The 21691-nt window shown below is 41.4% G+C and overlaps 1 protein-coding gene across 1 annotated transcript in view; it reads right to left on the reverse strand.

The window, feature by feature from the left end:
- Positions 1-319: 319 nt before the first annotated feature.
- Positions 320-21691, reverse strand: part of Mdy (diacylglycerol O-acyltransferase) — an 82104-nt gene continuing 60732 nt past the window's right edge. The window contains exons 8-12 of the mRNA XM_070668379.1: positions 21112-21220; positions 11275-11319; positions 4621-4799; positions 1301-1451; positions 320-960 (exon numbers count right to left, since the gene is read on the reverse strand). Of these exons, the coding sequence (XP_070524480.1) occupies positions 784-960; positions 1301-1451; positions 4621-4799; positions 11275-11319; positions 21112-21220 (661 nt within the window). The 3' untranslated portion in view covers positions 320-783. The remainder of the gene's footprint in view (positions 961-1300; positions 1452-4620; positions 4800-11274; positions 11320-21111; positions 21221-21691) is intronic.

Consider the following 21691-nt stretch of genomic DNA (forward strand, 5'->3'; position numbering starts at 1 on the left):
TTATTCTAATTCGACATCTTAACATATTTCAAAAACTTTATTTGATAAATCGTTTAATGCTTTTTTCAATATTCTATTAATTTTACAATGGTGTTATCTTTTAATTGTACTCCAAGTAATTTATGCATCGAGAGAGAGTAAATCCCAACATATGATTTCCGCCTCATTAGTCAGAACAAAAAAAAAAAAAAATCGTGGATTATGTCGTTGAAAAGCTGCCTTTCAATCATCGGCAACCTTTCAGTTTTCAGTCGAGGGGATAATACTGCTATGACCCCTGCAGCTATCCGGAAAGATGCGGGACAAAATTCAACCAGACTAATGCGAAATATCTTGTTTATTCGACAACAGTTTTGCCTCCTCCGGCGTGGAAGTATGATTACAAAATTACCGTACAAAAATCGAGTTCTGCTGTACACGCATTATACAAACGCTAACTATTTACAGCTGTTTCAAATATTCACTAAAAATTCTTATAAAATATAATAGTATTTCCAAACGACTCTCACGAATCATCTCAAGTCCGCTTATACATTTACTTACAAAGCGGCGCCTCGATGCGACTCAAAGCACATAAGGCACATTATCGAATAATCGGACAAATGCAAATCCACCGCGCAGTAATTAAACGACGAGATGGCGATTTAATGAATTATCCCCTCCGTTGCTCAAAATAGAAACCGGAAGCTAACGTAAACCTGTAATCGATCAAAACGACGGTTTCGCAAGGAACAATCGATTCCTGTCTCTTGTGTACTTCTTCACCCTTTTTTTTTATCGCTGTTACACCACGGAATAGTCCTCGATCAGAGTCTCGCCAAAATGCGTTACAACGTAATCGTGGTAATACATCATTATACAAAGTGGCTGGCCGATGATAAGACTTGCCCATACGACGATGTTGCCCCATCTGGCACCGCAGTATCGTTCCGCCATCTTGCTCAACACCGACAGTGGTATCTAGAATGAACAATTAGCGTTGCACGACCGGAATTTCCGTACTTAGAAACGGACAGGGTAGATCTTGTGTACGCGCACACAAGATGTACTGCGCCGCGTAATTTCATGTAGGATATAGCAAATGATGTTGCAACGTTTGAAATTCTCCGGAATGTAGCGAGACCTACATGATAATTAAAGGCACGACGAGCACCTACTAATTGTAAGACTAGCTTAGGACTCGGCGCTTTACGTGCGATTTTTTCCTTCAAGCTCGAACGCGGTCACGAGATTGACACCCGGGGCTTCAATATTTGCGCGGTCAACAATATGCGGTAAAGCAAACGCGAGTAACTCTTACCTGTCCCATCATACCCATAAACGCCCATATCTTGAACGTTTTCAAGGGTACGCTGACAAGGTACTCGTGAAAGAAAGCGCTAATAAAGAAGACAGTCACGGACGCCGTGGTTTTACCATAGCCCATTTCCACTATTGGAATATAGAGATGGCTGCAACATAAATGGTATAGCTAATAAAATACGCTATTATTAAAATTAATAAAATAAAAATTATATCCGTAAGTTTTCTCAACAGACAATCCGATAAATTATTTCTTAGCGCTTTTTGTGGATTTTTTTCTTGGCTCGCGTTCCAGCAAAATTGCCCGTTGAATCCGATAGAAAACCTTCTGGAGGACTCAATTAAAGATTCTAATTTTAAGCGGTACGAGTCCGGAGTATATTAAAAACACGCTCGCCTGTTACGTCGACGATGGCTGTTATCGGTGCTAGATAGGAATTGCATTTTCATCCGCGCTCTTAGGCGTCCACCGAGTACACGCGGAAGTTAGGCCGATAAAAGTAAACAAAAAGTACGACGGCACGGAGTCGCTCCAAAAAATTAAAGCAATATTCGGGAAAGTTTCGCAACATTTCCGGTTTGGCAACACTAAGCTATTATCGTTTTCGTTTGTATGACCGAGGAGGCGGAATCGAGTAACTCGAGAAAGAGTCGTTAGCCAGTTGGTTATCGGTCGAGATGCATCGGAAAGAAAATAAGACGCGGTAGAACGCTCCTGGAGAAAACGGGGGAAAAAAAAAAAAAAGAAAAAAAATATCGAAAGAGACCAGAGTGAAAGAAGAAGGCATTCGAAGGTGGAACGACGACAGTTCTAACGATTTTGGCCCACGTACGTTTTGCCGCGTTCTCAAGACTCTCGCCCCCGCCAGATCTCACTCCCCCCGTGTCCCGTTATGCTTTCTTTTTCTTCAAGCAAAGCGAACCGTCTTCTTCGTCGCGCAAGGCGTTCGGGAATATCAGTACAGTTATAGAGGTATTATAAGTGCCGTGGGGAATAAACAGCGTTAAGTGCGCATCGCGATGCGTATCGGCTTTTCCCATTACAAACCTGAAAAGGCGCCGACGGTGGCCTCAACATTCTCGTCAACAACGCACCTCCGTGCGTCTACGTCGTCTGGGGAACATTTCCATTTTCGCCTCGACCGCCCCGCGCATCGCCGCGCGTATACTATGGCTGCATACCAGTAGCAGTTTACAAATGCAGCTGCGTATCTTGGTCGCAGCGAGGGGAAAGAGAAAGAAAAAGAAAAAGAAAAAAAAAAGAAAAAAAAATTAATGAAAAAAGAACGAACGTGCGACTGTAAGCAGGCAGGTGCGCTGCCGGGGCAAAAAGAAGCGCGAGCGCCGGCGTGAGACTTTGAAATTCGCGTCGCGAAAACTCGCGCGGCGTCTCTTTAGCGAAACCTTATTTTTCCCCATTTTTATGTCATTTAAAAAAGGGAGCATGGCCAGTCATTCTCGCGGTACGTGTCGCGTTTTATAAGGGTACGGTCATAAGACAATCCCGCTCCGATTATGCAGCGGGTTACTATTTCTGTATTACGTCACGTCTGCGCCGGAACTAACCTCGGAGTAACGCCGGGGGTTTCTCTTTAGCGCAATGAAATTAAGTTTCTTCATAGCGGTAATAACATTTCGGCCTTGACGCCGATGCCGGGAGGAGAAAAAAAAAAAAAAGTCTGGAGCGCCTGGATAAATATCGCGGGGACATCCCGTCGTGGAAATATCTAATATCGCGCGTGGGCGGATACGGCAGATTGACTCTTTATACGGCATTCACCGGTAAACCCCCCTGTGCACTTTGTACGTGGCAATTCCAACGGCTCTCTTTTCTCTTGGTCACATAATAAGAACTTCGTACGGCCACTTTTACAGGGATTTAAACTTTCTTTTGGGCTGCTACCCGAAGTACAAAGAGCCCAGCGCGCGGGGGCTCTTGAAAGGAGGTCGTCACTATGGGCTCGAGTTGTTAGGTGCACGTGCGATGGGTAACCCGTGGAAGATGGAAGGCCCGCCGGAAAAGTCTTTCGGAAGTTCGTTGATTGTATTGAGCGGGGGAGGGGGAGGGGGAGGGATGTATAATCTAATGTGGCGGCGACAGCCGAGATGTATGGGCCAAAGGAGACATTTTAGGCGAAATAAAAGGTTCTTGCAAGAAAAGCTCATTCTTATAAGACGAAAAGACTGTCTCTCGTGTAATATGTCTCGCATAATACATCCTTATGGTACATGTTGTACGTATAACCGCACGAAAAAAATTTTGTACACGTGTAAGCTCGAGATGCTCTCTCGCGGCGTCGACAACCTTATTAAGTTAATAGAATTTTTGTAATTTTACAAAGAGAGTTGATTGCGCCAAAGTGTCGGCGGACAACCAGCGCAACGCTCTCTTTATCCCGGCTGATGTTTATACTTAGGGCATGTCAGCGTTACCGCGACAATATGCGAATGTTTTATGTCGAGATGACGGCCATAGTTGCGAAATAACCTCGGCGAGGCGCGTATTGCATTAATAGTATAATCATATTATCCTTATAGACGAGTCAAAGGTGCAAAGTAAAGCGAGGGGGGAGTTTTTCCTTCTATGGCGTGGAAGGTACGCGAGAAGCTGAGTATTACGGAACGGAGAAATGGCGAAGGTAAATAGCACGAAGGAGCGCACAGTATAGAAGGAAAGAAAAAAGAAAAAAAGAAAAAAAGAAAAGAAAAAAGATAGAAAGAGATAAAAACGAGCGTAAAGAAAAGAAAGAGATGAGCCCGTCACTACAAGCCGGACCTTTGATCGACTTTGTCTGTTCAATCTAACCGAGGTTAAACTTCGTTAACAAGTATGCTTCTCTTTAAAAAGATTCAATTAAATTTTTCACGAATAACGATAATGTGATCTAACGTTCCTTCTATATAAAGAAAAGAGGCTCCCGCGCATTAGAAATGTTTGGTCACGTGCATTTTACACGCGCCCGATTACTACGTATAAATAATTACGTTGAATTTCGTTCGATAAATAATAAAACGCCGTTTTGGATATTTATCGAATACAGTCAATATTTTATCATGTCCTTTCTTAACGAGCGTTTTAATAACTCATATCGAGTTATACACTATGAATATCATTGAATTACATGCCAAAAATATCGAAACAAAAATTGAAGCACGGCCGAAGAATCAAATAAAGTTAATCATTTTATGTTGCTTTACTTTCCCGGAATCATAAATACGTAAAAATACCGGCGGAGTTAGAAAATTATTTTTAACAAATTTGATGAAAATTGAAATTTCTGTTATCAAGTATTTTTATAAACAAATCGATTTACTCACCGAACCGCCCAACGATGCACTGGCATATTCCAGGTTCTCCAGAACGTATCAATATTGTTGGCATTCCACCAATCGCAGTAAAAATTCCGATCCGCGAAGTGTAGCAACTCGCCTAATAAATTCAAGAAGGAGTGAAATATCAAATAAAAAAAGCAAAGCCATACTAAATGGTTTGGTATCTGAAACAGCAAAAATTGAACATGTATGAGCTAAACGGTTAATCAGAATCGTTAAAGCTGCATGAAGTTATTTTATAATAAAGTTAAAAAAGGGAAGCTCGTTAAGAATCGAATCGTGCCGAAAACTTGTAATAGAATCATATACTTTTTTCAAAACTAAACTTTTAAACGTACAATATTAGAAATAATCAATTTTTTATTTAGATTTATAAATTACTGGCTTTATTTGTAGAATAAATTTTAAGCTTATTTTTAATACTACTAATTAACACTCAAGATTTTAAAATACTATTGTATTTAAAATTAAAAGGCTGCATTTATCACAGAAGCTAAAACAATCACATATTTCTATACATCCGATTGCAATTGTAAAAAAGATATCCAGTAATTTCCCACAAAATTTACGAAACGAGAAACGCATGTAAAAAGCGGTTCAAAATGCAAACGGTAAAGAAAGAAATCGCGATTTAAAAACATAAAAAAAAAAAAAAGAGTAAAAAAATTTATCAAAGCTTTTTACACGTACGCACACACACGCACGCACGCAACGTATCACGTTCTTAATGGACTAAATAAAATGCGACGCCCCATTATAACGCTAAAAAAAGTTTACTAAAGCGCAGATTAGTGCACGTAGAGGCAAGCGTATTATAGCCTTATTTACGCATCTGCAAATGAAAGTGAGATGACTGCATAACGAACTTATAAATTATCCCGTCTGTTCCTTCAATTATGCTTTAATGGAAGTAACTTAGACCGAACCTTTGATCATTTATCGCGTGTATAATGTGACGGTACGCTGCCAGTCGGTATCTATTTTATTGCAGCCGTGTATTTCCTTAATATTCTTTTTTTTTCGTAGCGCTGTTAAAAAATTAGCGGGGAAACACAATATATTGTAATTTTGTCGTTGTAGGTGTACTATTATCGTTTTATTCTACGTCCTCTTCTATCTTTTGTCTCAACTTTAAGATTGATTGTTTTTCTTTATCGCAACGCGTTCGTGTTTCTCATAGTAGAACGACAACCGAAATAAATGTTTTCACGTCAAAGTAGTAGCGACGAGAAGGAGGAAAAAAAAAGAGAACGGGGGAAAAAAGCCGGGCCGACCTCGGTATCAGACAAATACTTTCGCGAAAATTTCTCGACGGACCGCTTGCTTTCACGACGAAGAATTTCGAAGTTATTTCGTTTCGGATGCCATTTCGGGACCGCCGAGTCGTGGTATCATCCGCGTGCTTCCACCGAGCTCTCTCACGCGATGCAAAGGACTTAATAATGTTGCCAGGCACAAAGGTCAAGTCTCTTGCGCCGCGAGGCATTCGCGGCACTTTCACGAAAAAAGGACAGGAAGCCTCTCAGCACTTCCTCCCGGTTTCTAGCAACCTCTTTCGAGGTCCACATAGTCCAGGAAAACTTACCTCGGCGTTTTAATTTCGTTTACTCTGCGATGCTAACCGAAAAGAAAAAAAAGAAAAAAAAAAAAAATAGAAGTAGTTTTTTTTCACAGTTACCGAATAGTAAGAGAAATGTAAAATCTTGCCGAGCAAAGAAACAACGTGTGTTTGTGGATTAAATTCTCATTTATGCATCGCATCTACATATCTTAAAATTCCGATGACGTTTTATCTCTTGGCAATCAAATTAATCTTCGGATCCATATATTTCGCGTTTGAAAATTTAATCGCAAGTTGTTCTATTTTTTTTTTTCTTTTCTTTTTTTTCCAGTAAGGGTAGGTTTAGGTAAATTTAGTAAAATATTGAGTAAAGATTATTGACCAATGTAAATGTTTGCCGAAGAAATATAATGCTGTTACCCAGCAAGGGATTTTATAAAATATCATGCACAAGTCGCGCGAAGAGAGAGAGAGCGTTCATTCATATTGATGCGCGGTTCAAACATCTATCCCCACGCAAGAAACCAGCAATACCGTTCGATTCGTGCTTGATCCCATTGCCGGCTGCATAACATTAATGCGTGCTTGGCTTACATGCACCATCCGGCAGTCGATTTTCATCGATAATGCGGGAATATCGTATTACGAGACACGGCGGGCGATCCGCGAGATTTTCCACATGCGCGCAATATGCGGATCGACGTATTCGCGTCATTAGTAGTCGTTGCGGGAGGGGAAAAAAAAAAAAAAATAAAAAAAAAAAAGTAGAAGGGTAAGTCGACCTGCCTAAGCGCGTGCATCGCATTACGTTGGCAATCGATATTTTCCATTTTCTTCCCGATCGCTGACATTACCCTTCCTTCCCCTCTTCCCCTCTCAGCTGCCATTCTCTCTTCATGTCCCGAGGGTGCACAACGTGTACCTGTCTATTGGAGACGTTTACGCTTACTAGGTCTGGAAGGACATTAACATGTGAAAGGTATAACCCAGTAATAACGATCGGGATAGAGAATGCAAATGAGGGCGGATTGAATTTTTTAACTTTATCGAGAGCAGCTATTGGCCTGCGAGTAAGGGAGTGGAGGCTATATTTCACAAAGTATGCAAATGTTGAATATAATCGAAATTGCTGCTCAAGACTGTACGGAAAAAAGCTCGCATTGAGAATAGAGATCGATCGACGGAAAATATTTAACTGCTTATATTACCGCTAATTAATAGTTTAAAGAATAACAAGAATAATTCAGATATTTCTCGTAGTCAGGTACTTTATATATTATATAATTATTGCCAGAAATAGCGTCTGTCATTTGCTGTGACACAAGCGTCTTCTACGTGTCGTCGAAAACATGTCAAACTTAATTTTTGTCCGACGCTATCCCAAGTGGAAATTTATTTGCCATTAGAATTTTGCAGCTTTAGATCGCGCAGATTAAATATATTCCTTAATTAGCGACTATAATTTGTAAGAAAATATTATTTAGTGACTATCTAGCTAGTGTCGAGCTAAAAACGCTAGACATTTAAACGTTTTTCGTCGCGTGCTAGTCTACTGTTGCGTGATGATCTTACGCAACGTTCGACTGTCGAGTTCGCCGGACCCACGGATCGTCGCGGTAGTGTGAGTACGTGCGTGTGTTTACATCAGCCGGCACCTTGCGCTCGAAGTTCGCAAGGTGGAGGACGCGCGGGCGGCGGCCGGCAAGAACCGGTTAACTCGGCGAATTCGGCAGTCGAGCGAGTGTTGCGTATGGTCAGCTCAACAACAATAAACAAGTACAAGCAGCGAAAAACGTTTAAATATCCAGCTTAGTTATTAGATAACGATTTAGACTCGATTTCCACTCGGGTACATCGCCAATTTTTGTCGCTCGATAGCCAAACGCGACGAGACACCCGATAACGACAGTCGCATCACGGTCATTTTACACTTTGAGTAATTTTCAAAGTCAAAGAGATTTCGGAACGAGACACTGACACGCGGGGCGAGATCGAGCCGAGAATGAGAGAGGGAGCGCAAAGAGAAAAAGGGCCTCATTGGCGAAGCGGACTGCGGGAAAATTGCGTTTCCCCATTACGACGAGATTAAAGTCCCGTCCCGCATTGCAGTTCCGCCCTGTTTCTTCCGGTGCCACCCTCGTACATAAGAACCGCAATTAACCCACGACGGTCACACGATGCCGGGGTCCACGATTCCTCGCGGCTATTTGCGGTGTAAACGAAAAGTAAGGTCGCACGAAAAGATCGAGGGTGCGGGCTCGCTCCGCCGATCGGCAAACAATTATTTTTCCTTCGCTCACGCAAAAACAAACAAAAATGCCGTAACCGTCGTAAATGAGCAACCCTTTGCTTTACCCCCGGCGAAAGGAAGTCTTACTCTTACATAATGAAATCTCCTTCGCCCCGAGGGGGCTGGTCCGTGGGCGCGTTCTTCGTCATATGTTATTAGAGAGTACGCCGGTAGGTATTTTTCTCTTCCCCGCTTCGATAATCGATGTCGGTATTGTTTCGCGCTTTGTCCGGACCGGGAAAAAAGTTTCGGAGTATCCCCTTTTAGACCGTCGCTTTCTTCTTTTATCCTCAAATTTATTTTAGTGCCGCGTCTTGACCCAGTATCCGCATCTGACGTATTCACTTTCAACGTTGACGCATTACGGAGTAAACGAATGAATCGATGAACTGTACCGAATTTTATTTTACTCGCTGCGGTAATGGATTTTGCGCGCATACGCCTCGTACGCTTTATTCAAAACTTCCGCAAACGTAAAGAACGTTTATTTCACATTCGTAGCCGCGCGTTAAGGCGCGCCGCGGTGGAGAACGTCAGCGGCGCGAATCGACGATCGAGCCAATAATTAACAGTGGAGCGCGATCGGATCAATTAACGTAGAGTGAACGAAAGTTCCATAACAAAACTCGGTCATGCACGTCCGTCGGTCTGCTGTTTTAATCGCGAGTAATCGACGTCTGCCGAACGGCCGGCCGTAACGGGGCCAGCTCGCCACTCGCCGTTATACACGCTCCCGAGGACAGTCGCTTTGGGACGAATTTATATAATTGAATTCGGTTGACTGGACTCCGCCCAGCACTCGAAACACTACAGCCGGCTAGTTCCGATCCGGAGCAACCGGGCTAACGAGAGAATAACAAGCAACGGCGAACGAACGGACGCGGAATCGCTCGGACCGGTCTGAATGTCGGAAAGTAGCGGAGCATGTCGGCGTGCGGTGCAAGAAGAGCATTGAGATAAAAAGACACGATGGGCTTTATGACGGTCGCAGGAACAAACTATTGTATCGTCCGTTCGTTTTTTTTTTTTTTTCTAATATTTCTCATCATTTTTCTATTTTTTTTTTCTTTCTTTATATGCAGAGAAAGCAATCGTATTCTCAACTGCGGAAATTACAAACGCAAAGAATAACTGTACAGCTTCGTATATAACTATTCTTTGTATTTCTTCGCTGATGAATGTTACGGGAAGTTAATTCTCCACTATGCAAAGCTAGTTCGGGACGAGGTTTATTTCCGATAGAAATTTTCCGTCGTGTTTTATAAAATGTTAAATTACTTCGAAGTTTATTAATACAATGAAGAAATTGAACGATGTAAATTTCAACAAAGAAGCTACCGTTAAAAGTAAGGGTATCTTTATAGACCATAAAAATGCATAACCGTTTATTCCAAAAAGTTTATACTCTCTTAAATGGATTTATTGTTTCAATATTCACTTTCTAGCAAGTGCTTTCATAGCGGTAAAAAAAAAAAAAAAAGAAAAAAAAACCAAAGAAAACAGATGAATCGGAAATATCGGAACAACATCTTCGGCGTATCGTTGTGCATCGATCTCCCTGCGGACTTGGCGACAAACGACCTTTTTCCATCGTCGGGCGTGCATATTTCACTCGGAAGCGTCACGGGAATATAGCCGACGCACGACGAAACTTAAATCAGGAATTCATAGATTCCGGCGTACTTTCTGCAAGAGCCCTGAAGCTCTTACAGAATCTTCTTCCGTACCCCTTCCAGACTCGCTCTTCCTTGAAGAAATACAACATTCCTATTTCACGTTCCCGCGGATAGCTTATTTTATTTTCCGTGCAACAGATCCAACTTATCGTAAAGTAAAGACGTTTAACCGGGAACATTGAAGTTAACCGTTCTTTCCTGTCATGCGCGTTCTGTTCATTTAGGTTGAAAACAAAAAGAAAAAGAAAAGAGAAAAGAATACACGCATAACTGAATAAACTTTATAAGTAAAATTCGCAGCGTTGCATCGGCGAGATGTAAACAGCAAGGATTAAGATACCGCTCGAGTAATATTGAAGATTTTGAATATTCTATACGTTGCGAGTTGAAAATTTTATCTTAAGCATTGCGGATTGTGTTCCCGGCGAGCGTTCACGCAAGAAAGTTAGCTTGCAAACTTATGCACGGAATGGATTTACAACACGTTATATTAAGTGCAGCATTTATCGACGACATGTAGTTCGATACAAGTTTTCTCTTTCCCGCGTTCTGCCGAACGAGCTCGTAGTCACGGCAAAACTCAGGCAGAAACTGCGTTTTGTTGTGGAAGGGAAGAGATTGAATTCGCAAATATTGCCTCGAGAATTTTCTCACAGGGAGCATGTTAGAGAAAAAGAGCGGAAATCTAACATGAAAAGTTCAAAGTATCTATGTATATATGTCGCTTTTCATTTTTCTTTTTTTTTTCTTGACAAGTAAAATGTAAACGACATGAATACGATGATACAACTAAACCCTTATATATAAAAAAAAATTATTTATTAACATTATTAATGTCTCTATATATTATTAACTTCATATATATTAAAAAAAAAAAAAGACATAATATTAAATTAAAGATAATAATTATTTTATGTGACGAATTATCCGTTCGCAAACAATATTTATTCAAAATGAATTCTTGTTTAGAGGTATTTTGATACCTTTGGGGGATACCTTCTAAATTCATCTCCCCGACAAAACTTTGAAATCATCAACTTATGACCTATTTCGGACATACCCGTGCACGCGTTTATAAATTTGCACATGTACACAAACATATATGTACTCACCGCCAGCTTGAGAAGACGCTCGGAGGCCTTGGCTACGTCCATATTCTGCAACGCAAACGAGAGAGGCATGAGATTATTAATGTAGAAGGTAAATACGTGGGAAACGTGCAGAGAAGGGATGCGTTAAGAGAAAGAGAGGCGGAGGAATGAGGAAGATATGCCCTAAAGGTGAACGCAAAACAAATGCGAGTTAGCTGGGGTAGGTGTGAGGGAGCGAAACGTGTTGCCAACTACAAAATGTAACTTTCTAATTGGATTTAAGATCGTAAATATGATAAACTGTCGAGGCTGAACTGCATCGCGTATCTCATTTGAATCGCGCCGTTCGATATTTGCGGGTGGGAAAAATAAAAAAAAAAAAAAAACCTTGCGATCGAGAACGCAACGATGGACATTTCGAGCTGCGCGTTGCAGCTGAATGGAATCAATAAATCATCTATTCTTTTGAATTGAAAGGGTGCAGTATTTATACGTATCTCTATACAATGTGATACGCTTTACTGCAGCACAATTAAAGGTTTACTTACGGATGAACGCCCGCGCGAAATTAGATTAACGTCACTATCAAGGAAGCAAGCCACAAAATTTAATCCAGGTGTTGAAACCGCGGTTATACGATATTGTTATTATTTTGTTACTATTTGAGAGATATCATTTTAATATACGGCATTAACGTCGAGAAATGCTTTAAATCAAGAATGCAACTTTAGTTACGAGCATTCTTGAATAAAATGTGTAAAATGAAAAAAAAAGAAAGAAAGAAAAGGAGCATCAATTTTTATAAAATTTATCGAGGTATAAGTTTAACATAATTAAACAACGACCGCGTGTTTCTTCTTACAACAACCGTGCGCTTGATATTCAAATTGAGATGACACGCACGTAATTTATCGAAAATAGATTCGCGCGTATCGAAATCGTAATTAAATTTAATATGCGAATCCAGTTGGTTGGTAAAATTAATCAACAAAGTTTAACGGGGATCCAGATGTTAATTCACTTATGACGCGTTATTAAATTAAACAACAAACTACGAACTTAATTTAACAATAGCCGCCCCGCCGCGCGAAGACACCGGGATGTTTCCTTTCCTCGATATAGATTTGCACTCACAATCAGTCTATGTCGAATGAGGAGCTTTCCGCCGATGGAATTGATATTTCGTGCACGGCGTTAATTGAACACGAGGGAAGGAAGCCATCCCTCCGGCGTTTCGCTTAAGTGGCGGTTGTCGAGAGGTCTCTTCGAATGTGCTACAACAGCTAGCTAGCCGCGCTTGTGTACCAGGTTAGCAAATAAATACCTGCAGAGCTCCCCGCGACTTCAACACATTATTGCTATGCGTATACGTACGCGCCGACGGCCACATTTCTCCTTAAACAGCGGCATCTCTTTGTAAAGGGAACGTAAAGGGAAGTTCGCGAGCATCGAAATATTTCATTCGCCAAAACTACGTACACATTAACGTAACTCGATAACTTTTTCCCTTCGAACTTTCATTCTCAAATACGATTAAAATTCAAATTGAGATATGTCCACGTTTAATTTATTATTTTAATTAATTAATTTTTTTTTTTTTTTTAATAAATAATTGCAGTCAATACTTCAGCCTGCGTTTCTAAACGCGATATTGTTTTTGCAGTAATATGCAAACGCTGGTACAAAAGAAAATTATTTATGTGTACCTTTAATAAGTTAAAATTTATGATAATAAATTTTATGTCCCAATTTACTGGTGAATATAAATACAGTTTCAATACGACAATGAAACACACGCAGCTGGATCATGCTAATTGCAATTATCGTGACGTATTGCCGTTATTACAGTTAATATTCTGTAGCACACGCGTCGTGACAATATCATAATGTTAATTAAATTACTCTTGTTTGTCGCTGCCGCGACGGGATAAGCGGAAAAACGGCAAAGGCGAAATACGGGATGATACTATTATCTAGTGATCCGCAAGTTAATATGATATTAAACGATTAACGTATTGCATGTTCTGTCTGCTTGTGCACTATAATAGATGGTGCGTTCAATTATTATGATGGTTCAGCTCATCGTAAGTAGCAGCTTGGAAATTAATTACGGCGAATTATTGGCTTAAAAAAACGCAATTCAAGCAAGTGACGTTAAAGTTTAAAGATCGTACCGTAAACAAACGCCTACGTCCTACAAAAAACAAAATCATAATTTATTTTTTTTCTTTTCTTTTTTACGACAGCAACAAGTTGTCCCAACGAGAATTTCATGTTTCCTTAGAGCCAACTTTATAGCTCGGTTTAATGAGGCACGATACGTTACGCAGCCTGATAATTACGACCTGGGGCAAGTAGCAAGCTCGACTTGCACTGCACATTTGCTATAAAACGCGGCCTTCCCGCGTGTAATTGAACGATTAAAAGAAGCTTCGTAAAGAATACGACGGCAAGAGAAATCTCGAGGATGAGAGAAACGAGAAAAATAACGGTTAATAAAAAAAAAAAAATTAATAATAATAATAAAATAAATCTTTAACACCGTTATCAATAACGGTACAAATAATAAAATCGCTTATGTAGCCAGAGAAACGAGGTGGTTGATTTTGTATTCTCGCGAAATCACAGCATTCCAAATTGCATTCCCGCCGGAAGGGTACTCGGTGGTTCGAGAGGACCTTCGCGAATGAACAGCAGCACTCGAGATGCAGATGAAAGAAGGGGAAAGTCAAGGGTGTCCGAGAGATCGAAAATAAAAACGAGAAAAATTTTCCTTCGGATGACGATCACGTCCGAAACGTCTCGCGTAGATATCCGAGCCACATCTCTCTCTTCTTCTCCCTTTTTTTTTAATCTCTTATTTTATTTCTTCCTCGTTCTCTTTATCCATCTCGTTTCCGCTGCGTTTGTACAACGCGAACGATCGAAGCATTAGTCTTTGAGTGAGGAATACAGACGCGCGCAAAAAAATATCCTTCTTGCAGTATATCGCTATTCTCACGCGTGTTGTAAGAGACGATATTTTTTTTCTAACATACATTTATACACGTGCGCACGGATAATAATTAATAAATGTAAAAATTGCCAATAATACATCCGTTGCTTATTGAATAAAAATTAATAAGGCACACAAGTAAAATTAAACGCAAGAAAATACCTGCCAATATATTTAAAACTGTGCCAAGTTGAAAAGCTATAACGCAGTGATACAGTCGAGCGTTGCCGTCCTGTTTTTTTATTTTTTTTATTTTTTTAATTGTTTTTTTTTTCCTACTTTTTTTCCCCTAGCAGTATAAAACCGAACGCTGCTCGTGGCACTTCAACGAATATAGGTATACGTTGCGAAACTCCGGAATACGAGAGAGGAAGAAAAAGAAATAAATGCGGGAAGGAAGGAGAATAAAAGTAAGAAAAAAAAAAAAATTTCCTCGCTGTCGTACTGTCGAGGAAACGAGGCGACCTCATCCGATCCCCTCATCGCCGCTAGTCGTTTCCTTCGCGCGTCGTCGTTTCAATTAGCGCCGAGAGATTTACGACTTTGCATCCGCGAGCATCTTGTCCTGTCAGGAGGAGTCCTCGAGATACTAGAAATTCGCTCTAGACGGATTGAATCCTGGCTGGCCGACAATGGCGTGGCGAACGAGAGGTACTTACGCAGACATCGCGACGCCCTTTGGCCGAAAGGTCGATCCTTTATCACGCACGCGGATGCCTCGGTAGATGCTTAATAGAGATTTTATAAGCTGGGCGGAATGAAAGGCGAGAGACGAGCAATCGATCGGAGAGATTTGCGAGAGTTCCTCTCGCCGTCAAACCGGAGTTCGCCGTACAAAATTTTTATCGACATTGATAAAAATCACAGGCTCGCTTCTCCTCTCGGAGAATAAAATTTCATGCTTGTCCCATTATATTTAATATCAAATATGCATCCAACATATATCGGGAAAAAATAGAAAAAGAAGTAGAATAGAAATGTGAACGATGCTTCTAACAGCATCAAACGGGATTTCCGTCATTCCCTCCGTTCATTACGCAAAAAGACTGTTTTTCGGCGAATTAACATCCGGAGTTATGCCTAGAATTTAACTCGACTCAACTCCTTCCGAGCAGCCAAAATATTTACTTCGATCTGACAACTTTCGGAATCGCACTTCCAGACTACGCTACTGGAGCACAGCGGAAGACAAATAGGATTAAAAGGCACTCGACGTGGTCTTAAGTGTTTCGTGTCGGAGCACCGGCAAAAAGGGGGTTCCATGGACAACTACCCTCGCCGTTCTCTACTCGCTAACGTCTTCTGGTACCAGTTAGCAGTCGAATAAATACCGTCTGCAGTTTCTCTCCTCTTTCCATGCCTCATTTTTCCCCATCCTCTTTTTCCGGCGCGACAAACAGGCCGGGAAAAGAAAAAAAAAAAGAAAAAAAAAAGAAAAGAAAAAAAAATAATAACTAGTTCGCGGAGCCGCAACGGTTCTTGCGAAAGTCTAAGAAGGTTGAGTCTTTTTCTTGCAAAGATAACAGTTTCCCTGCGCCCTTGTTTGATCGTGAACGCTGAAGGATTGAAATGTTTCTGGAAAATATTCGAGGTACTACCGCATCCCCCGTTTCGTCGTCAGTTAAAAAGTCAAAGAAATACCGTCCGCGACTCTCCTCGACAAAGATATGTTTGGGAATAAAAACTTGTCGATTCTCGGTTCTTTAGCGAGCACGTTCCACCGAGTCGTTACACGTTAAGCGGCTGGTTGTAATAACGTCCAGCGAGCGGATTTCCAAACTACTTTGGAATAACACCGAAGTCTGGTCCCGGCGATGTAGTTAGTCGAAAATGGATTATATAGCATCAAAATTCAAAAGTTTTTACGTAGATACGAATTTTGAAGAAAATGCAAGAAAAATATTAGTCGAAGTACAAAACCCACAAAGTTTAATACGCCGCGACGTGACGAGAATCAAATTAAAACAAAGCGCGCCCATACAAATTTATCTCCTCGAGGCTTAAAAGAAGACCAGCGAAAGCCGTTATCGCGAATATTCGATTCTTGAGTCACGTACGGGTGACTCACCGGCGATTTCACCCTGCCTTTCTTTTTACCCCCTGCCTATCGCGTTGGATCGGAAGAATTTTTGCAGCGTCATAACTCGAAGCGGACCTCCGTCCGGCGAGCGCATATCGGCAACTTCGATACAAGAAGGTGCGATCGGTTGGTATTCCGCGAATTCTGCCTCGACAACGTTGGTCAAGTATCTGGAATCCTGCCGACGGTAGGAAAAACGAGCAGCGCGCGAATGTCGTGCATGCCGTGCAGCTTTTCCTAACTCACCGCTCCTTGACCACCTTCGCGCCTTAGCGAGATTGAATACACAAAGGAAAAAGAGATAAAAAAAAACATTAAAATCGCTTTATAAATGGAGCTATTTTGAAATTAATTAAGTCTATTTAAACTGTGCTGAATTTTATCTAGAGCAAAATTTTTCTTAAATTAGATTCCTCGTTAAAAAAAAAAAAAAAAGAAAAAGAAAAAAAAAACTTCTTCCCTTCCCTTCTTTTCTTCTCGCATATACACTTATTTTTATTAATTAACATTGTATATGTAATATAATTTTATACGAAAGCTTACTGTGTGTTATGCGATTAGAAAATCAATACATTTCATACGTTCCATATGTTCCATCGTAACCACTATAAAGCCGCATGCTTCTGGAAGCAGTAACCATTTGCGACGCACTACCGAAAATCCTTTAAACGCTCATCCCTTTAAGCTGCAGTATGCCGTGAGCCGATAAGCCAAAGTACGATGCTCCCTCTCTACTACTTCTCGATCATTCAATCGATCCGCGAGGCCGAAATATCGTGCGATTCCACAGGCAAAAGCAACGAAGAAATCGGTAATTTCTTTATATATTTCCTTGACGTAAAAATTATTCGCGATAACCAGACCGTCGTTGAATAGCGTGACTAATCGCGTTTGCAACATTAAACAAATCTATATAAGACTTAAGCGCAAAAATAAAACGCTAAAAGAAGACGAGAAGTAGGTAAAGGAAATAGAAACGGGATAATAAGTGAAACTACTGCAAATAAGAGAAGACGGACAGCTAAATTTAGTGTAACTGAAGCACGGGGCGATATTATTCGGAAAAATTGTTCGTGCAGAAGCACCAACTGTCGCTAAGCAAGCGCAGCACGATAGATTTCTCAACGCTGGAGGGGTTAATCGCCCACTTGCCAGAGGAAATCGCGAGGATTTCCGGCCGCGCTCGGGCGGCCCGTGCCGACCTTCTTATCCATTCATTCCGCCCTGTAAGAATAACGAGGCTCAGCCTGGAGCACGCCAGTAAAAAGTGATTACCCTCCGACAAGCATCATCCGCAGTTATCAATTTTCCTCCGTTCGCGACTCGCGATCCGGCGGAAGCAATATCCACCTGGATTTCTTAATCTCGCGATCGCTCTCTCTTGCTTTCTCGTCTCGTTTCTCACCCTCACCCTCCCGCCGCACGGCGGATCCGCATCGAGCGACAGTGATAGACCACGCCGAGCTAAATCGAGGGAGGCGAACGCCGTCTCTCAGCGCCAGCTGGACGCCCGATCGACGACGTGGCTGTCGTAATCGCGCCTCGCAATTATCAGATCCAATTTGTCGCCGGACAAAGAAAGAATGCCGGCGCGGAACGAGCGCGGAAGCGGATTCGAAACGGTCGAAGGGATAGTTTATCGCTCGGCCCGTATTCCGGCATTAACTTGCCTGCAACTAGCGGCAGTGGCAATTACTTTGCGTTCGGTCGATACCCCCCTCCCCCCCTCTCCCTCCCCCGCCGATCTCGAATGCCACCGTAGGCGGTAGGATGAGAGGGACGGTGGAATGCCGCCGTCGCCTCGGTATTTCCACGCGGTATTTCCAGCGTGCGTCTGGGCAAAGCGTTTTCTTCGAGTCTTTGGGAAATGGAAGAAGGATAGGGGGGTGAAAGAGGATGACGGCGAAAGAGGGGGCGGGGAGGGAGAAGGGTAGAAGCGCCGAACGATTTGCAGAAGCAATTTGTCCGTGGTGCGAAATCATGCGGCCGGATTCTTAGGGTCGGTTCCTCGTTGAGTAGCTCGCGTCGATCCCACGATTCTCAAGGCGATGGAAACGCTTAATAATCCTGCGCCTCCGATAGAACCGAGCGCGCGACGACGAAACGTCAAAAGAGAGGGGGGGGGAAACATATTGACCTAATTGCGAAAGTGGAAATTTTAATTGGTACTGTCAGGGGAGGAGGAAAATTAGACAGCTACTTCTTGCACGGCAATTGCGTTGGGCTGTAAATAATGTACAAATACGCGGAAACAGATGGGTACTTCAAAGAGACTATCCTCTGATAATGATACGAGCACGTTTCACTTGAAAAACATATAATGTTATTAATTATATTTGCGCAAACTAGTTGATGGAAGCATCGTTTTTAACGCATCAAATATGTATATGTTTATTTTATTTACGACTATTTTAATTATGCGGAATGCACGTAAATACTTTAATTAATTTTTAATCACGCTGAAAGCTAAAATCGAAATATCTGGCCCGAATACGCTTAAAGCATTACATTTGTTTTGTATTTCGAGTTTTGTTAACTTGCTTTGTCGTATTTGCACAAATAATTGCAAATCAGGAGGCATCCCGGGCTGATTAAGTTTGCTCAAAAATTAATTGTCCTTCCGCTTGTTTTCTCCGCAGCTTCTACATCCGATAAATCAACTTCCGTTGAAAGAAATACAGTAAACACGCGGGGGCATTCGACTACGCTTCAAGCAGATTGTACTTACACGCGTAGGAATTCTTTTTATTCGCGATTTTACCGGAACGCATTGCAAACCGGCATTGGTATGAATGGCTGAATTATTAGCAGTTTCAGCGGATCGATGGCAAGATCCGGATTTTCGATAGCATTATGTACGAAATATGGGCGTAGCTGGTGAACCGCGGACGCCCGCCACGGATCAGTTGCGGTTAAGCCCAGCCACGTAAAAGGTCTCATTTAAATCCACGGGCCTCTCACACAATACAAAATTTCCATTCGTTGCAGCGCGTATTTACGCGGTCCTTGTTACTGCGCGATCAAAGCCATTTGAATGGAATAAAAATATATATACATGTATATATATATACATATAAATATCACAATATTACGCGCGCGAAGAGCGCTCTTCGTATTCCTCTAATTAGTACTTTAAATTGCCCGCTACCTGCGTTTCCTATCCCCATTATCGATACAGCTTATTTAATTAAGCGGTTCGTTTATTACACCTCATCGGTAGCGATTGATGATTGGCTAATTAACTGCCTCTTTGCGCACATGGATATATTTTTAATTAATTCAATACTGCAACTTCATTATCTGTCGTCAAAACGTAATAAAAATTATGCCAGAAAAGGAGAAGAAAAGCAAAGGGCTTCTCGTTCGATATAATATATTATAAATATGTCAAGTAATTAAATGTGCAATTAATTAAAATAGCAAATATTATTTACATTAAAAAGAAAAAAAATTTACGAAGTATCATGAAAAAAATTTATATAAAAATCTGCGAGCGCAATCGGCTTAGTGCAAAAATATTAGAAAGGTAAAGATTTAATCCGAGATATTAAAGCGAAATCAGGACGTTCGTGGAAAGCGACAAAACTGGCAATAAATAACCGGCGATAATTGTAGATTCCGGGAGTGTATTTAACCTTTATCAACCCGGACAGGACATCGCCCTGCGGAGGATATCTGCAACGAAAATATCATTCGCGTCATCCACCACCCGGGGGCATTAAATATAACTGCCAAATCAAGGTGGAGAATTTAACTTCGCGGTGAGATAAAAACACTGACGGCCTCGTGCCTCGAGCATTGTCGCGACGTAAACGAATAAAACGACATCCCGCCGACGCGTACTTCGTTTCTTCTCACCTTCGCCTATTTTTATCGAAGTCGCCGCCGTATCGTTTGCGAAAATAAATTGGCTATATACCATTTCCGTTGTAAATATCTTGTTGCCGTGACGAATGGAGACACCGCGAGCTCTTCGCGCGACAAAATTATTAACATCTAAAATATATCTGCGACACCTTTGGACGAAATGTAAGCGATAAAGGGGCGAGAGAGAAGGGGGGGGGGGAAAGAGAGAGAAAGAGAGAGAAATACTTTGTATGTGTCGTTGAAACCCTTAGTTTCCGTCCCCTTCGCATCTGTTTAGCATTTTAAGAAATACAATTTACATCGGGCTCGTGATATTATGCAACGTTATGTCACAGACGGATATATTGCCTACAGGTGTAACTTGCAACAATATTGCTGCAACTGTGGCACGCGCGACAGCTCTCTTTTTCCTGCGTATTTTATCGCGCGGGGGGAGGGGGAGGAAATTCGGTAACGCGCGGGGATACCTGTTTGTTCGGAGTAGAATTTGCCGTATATTTGTGTGTATCGAATTTCCTGGCGGGCGTATTACTCGAAAGATTGATCGTACCTATTTGGCGAAACCAAATTACACTTTCTGCTCGTCTCTCGGCTCCTATCTTACCAGCTGTTCCGCTCTCGCGGTTAACTCGATTTATTTACGGCCAGCGCGATAAATAATTAGCTCTCATAATAAAACAGGAAATATCGTTCGCAACTATCAATAGATCACCATTCACATTGTTCGTAAATAAAGGGTGGTAATGAAGCGAACACGGTGCGTTTAGCGATTAAAGCGAAATTGATTTATCAGAAAAGTTGATCCGTACGTTAAACATTGACTTCTTCGCGAATTAATCGGACTCGAGTTTTAATGTTAAATTCAACGAAATGCTACTCGCAAATATTATAATGACGTAATGTATAAAATACTCACGCTGAAGGGGATTAACGAATTCTTTACGGAAGGTATCATCCATTGTTGGAAAAGCGACATGACTACTTGGCATCCTACGAGGACTTCCAGTATTCGTTTTATGAGAAATCTGTAAATTAAAAATTAAATTAATTAGATATATAAATAATCATTTTTTTTTTTTTATGTTACAGACACCGGCAGAACTTCACAACTCCGCTGAAGCTCATGCAGATCGGTAAGTCGCATGATTTTTTTTTCATAGTTTGAAATTGGGGGCTATTAAAAAATACCGCTCGCGTGGCGCGCGCATGGTTTTTTCTAGCGAAATAAAAAACGCAACACTTTTGTCTTGCTTCAACATTTCAATGTGTATCGCTGTAGCGTGCACCGCGGCGAATAGAAAGATATATATCTTTTATTGAATTTATGATCATCCAAACTAATTCGCTTCCATGCGATTCTATTGCATTAATCATTATACACATCTATTTGCTTTTATCAATGGCGCAAATCGATTTCCGCTCTATGAATTTCCATTTCAGTTCTCGTTACCCACCCAGCCGCTCTCTCGACCATAAACCACTTCTCGAAAAATCGA

The sequence above is a fragment of the Cardiocondyla obscurior genome, linkage group LG17 (assembly GCF_019399895.1).
Source record: "Cardiocondyla obscurior isolate alpha-2009 linkage group LG17, Cobs3.1, whole genome shotgun sequence".
Taxonomy (NCBI): Eukaryota; Metazoa; Arthropoda; class Insecta; order Hymenoptera; family Formicidae; genus Cardiocondyla; species Cardiocondyla obscurior.